The sequence below is a fragment of the Sphaeroforma arctica genome (genome assembly GCF_001186125.1).
Source record: "Sphaeroforma arctica JP610 unplaced genomic scaffold supercont1.4455, whole genome shotgun sequence".
NCBI classification, from domain to species: domain Eukaryota; class Ichthyosporea; order Ichthyophonida; genus Sphaeroforma; species Sphaeroforma arctica.
The window spans coordinates 1-2,471 of record NW_014036103.1 but is presented as its reverse complement, the minus strand read 5'-3'; the positions used below and the strand labels follow the sequence as shown (position 1 = coordinate 2,471).

At 43.1% G+C, this 2,471-nt stretch overlaps 1 protein-coding gene across 1 annotated transcript; it reads left to right on the top strand.

Annotated features, from left to right (window-relative positions):
• Positions 1-459: 459 nt before the first annotated feature.
• On the top strand, positions 460-2,364 carry SARC_14321 (hypothetical protein; the record flags this gene model as incomplete). Its single annotated transcript, XM_014291548.1, has 3 exons — positions 460-494; positions 1,157-1,343; positions 2,237-2,364. 3 exons carry the CDS (start codon positions 460-462, stop codon positions 2,360-2,362), a joined length of 348 nt encoding a protein of 115 aa, XP_014147023.1. The 3' UTR covers positions 2,363-2,364.
• Positions 2,365-2,471: the final 107 nt, after the last annotated feature.

Genomic DNA, 2,471 nt, shown 5'->3' with positions numbered 1-2,471 from the left:
ATGGATGGATATACATACATTTATATATATTTATATATATTGTAGCGCGTGCCCAGAGAAAGGCCACGTCCGCTTGTAAAAGGGCAATTCTGATGCTGTATCGTTCCATGTTTCATTGTTTTCCCTACGTGTTGGCATATGTATATTAAAACGTTCATTGCGTTACAGTGATTTCTATGTAACGTCTATGTACTAGTATGTTTTTCAATCGGTTTGGCCTGATTGTCCTAATTGGTGTTCTCAAGTTCTATTCGAGCTTGTGTGTCCTTCAATAATACGATATGTGCTCAAAGTGTACATACGCATGTGTACTGCACGATGATGCGACTGTAGTGGAGTTGAACTTGAATCTCTCAGATCTGTGTAGTCGATGAATGGATCATGCAGGAACACCAAATGCGCTATCTTGATGACAAATAATGATTTCTGCACACAATCACCAGTGACGATTCTCCATGGATGGGCAGTGGCAATGTGTGGGAGCTAGACAAAAGGTAAGGAACAGGTACATCAGAACCAAAGATAAGAAGCAGGTGCACCTGAACCAAAGATAAGAAACAGGTGCACCGGAACCAAAGATAAGAAACAGATGCACCTGAACCAAAGATAACAAACAGGTGCACCTGAACCTAAGATAGGAAACGGGTGCACCGGAACCCAATACTTCATGCGCAGGGAATTAATGTTGTACCCGGAAGCACATTCTTGGGTAGACCATTCAATGACTAATAGTAGTAGTTCAGTGCCTGAATCGGGTACGCGGCGAACACAACCTTATTTGTATACACAAGCACTTTGTCAGGCCAAAGCAATAGAGCTGCGCCAGTGTATGTGAGATCCGTTGCCACCGCAGTAGTGTACGCAGGGACTGACAAGCACCTGTTTAGTGTGAACCAACACTCTATATCTTGTCCTAACATAGTATCAGGCATGCAATCGATTACCGTGCATTTATAGTACCAACGAATGTGTAAACGTTTTGTCCACCACCACTCTTCCACTGCAGGCCAACACGTTAAATCCGGTCCTAACATAGTATCAGGCATGCAATCGATTGCCGTGCATTTATAGTACCAACGTATTGTATTTGTGTACTCGATCACTCTCCCACTGCAAACTTCTCCTTATCCGTCCCTAAAACGGTATACAACTACAGTCAGCTTGCCTATCCGTTCCCAATGTGGTATATGGCTACAGTCAGCTGCCATGCATTCATAGTAAATATTCGGTACTTTAATAGCAGTGACGTATTCGAGAAGGAAAACAGGGCACCAGTCTCTGCACAGCAGTTGAAACCATGCGTGAATTCGCCCGCCGCTCCCAAAGCATCGCTCTCCAACCAGGTATGCGAATGGCAATGCGGTCTCTGCTGTATGCTGAGGTTGGAGACACACGCAAAAGTTTGTTCACATACACTTACGTACGTGGTCATATACTAGTACACGCAGTGCCGTTGTATATCTGTGTACTTTGGAGGAAATCTTGCTCTCACAGTATGTAGTCGGGGAAACTCACATATTCTGAGCATGCACATAGACGCATACAATTGTATACAAGTACGTAAGCCAAAACGTTCTTGACACACACACATTTGGCATAGGGGTGAACGTACTTGTATTACACGTAAACTCCGGCCGTAAATGTGTAAGAATCACCGTGGGCACGACTAACAATCTGTGTGTTTGAAGACATATACCACTGGTAGGTGTGTATATGGGTAGTAGCACAGAGCCTGGGCCAGGCGGTAGTGTCATACTTGTCTAAGTTGAAATGTTTAAGAATCACCGTAGGCACGACTTACAAACTGTATGTTTGACGTCATACACCACTGGTAGGTGTGTATATGGGTAGTAGCACAGAGCCTGGGCCAGCCGTTAGTGTCATAATTGTCTACGTTCGGGAAATTGAAGGTTTCGCTATGTGCATGTATATGGTTGATATTATTCTTCTATCAAGTGGTTTGTACTAAGCGTACAGGTAGTATGTCGTCAATTACGGGGTACCTGTACAGTACTAATATATATTCAATTCGATGGTTGTTGTGTATCAATATATGAGTATATAGAGTATCTCGTACTCTTATACTTGTGCGATTAGATGGCGAACTAGAATCCTCAATGAACGCTTCTGTCACAGATGAAAGTATTTCACAATCCTGATTCTGAACTCTGATTCATACATTTTGAGCATCTATCACCATCCTAATTTTATTCGAATGTTCCGTACTTGAATGCAGCAGAGCGAATGGTCTTTCAGCGAGGAGGTGCAGAAGTTCGAGACCAATAGTCACGCCTGGGCAGCTGAAACTCGACACAAGGGCCTGTCAATAGGCCGAGAAAGTGCAGTCGCGAAGGTAGTATGACCAGGTCTATATATTTCGCGAAGGTAATATGACCATGTGAATATATATATATATATATATATATTTATGCATACATACACACACACACACACACACACACACACACACA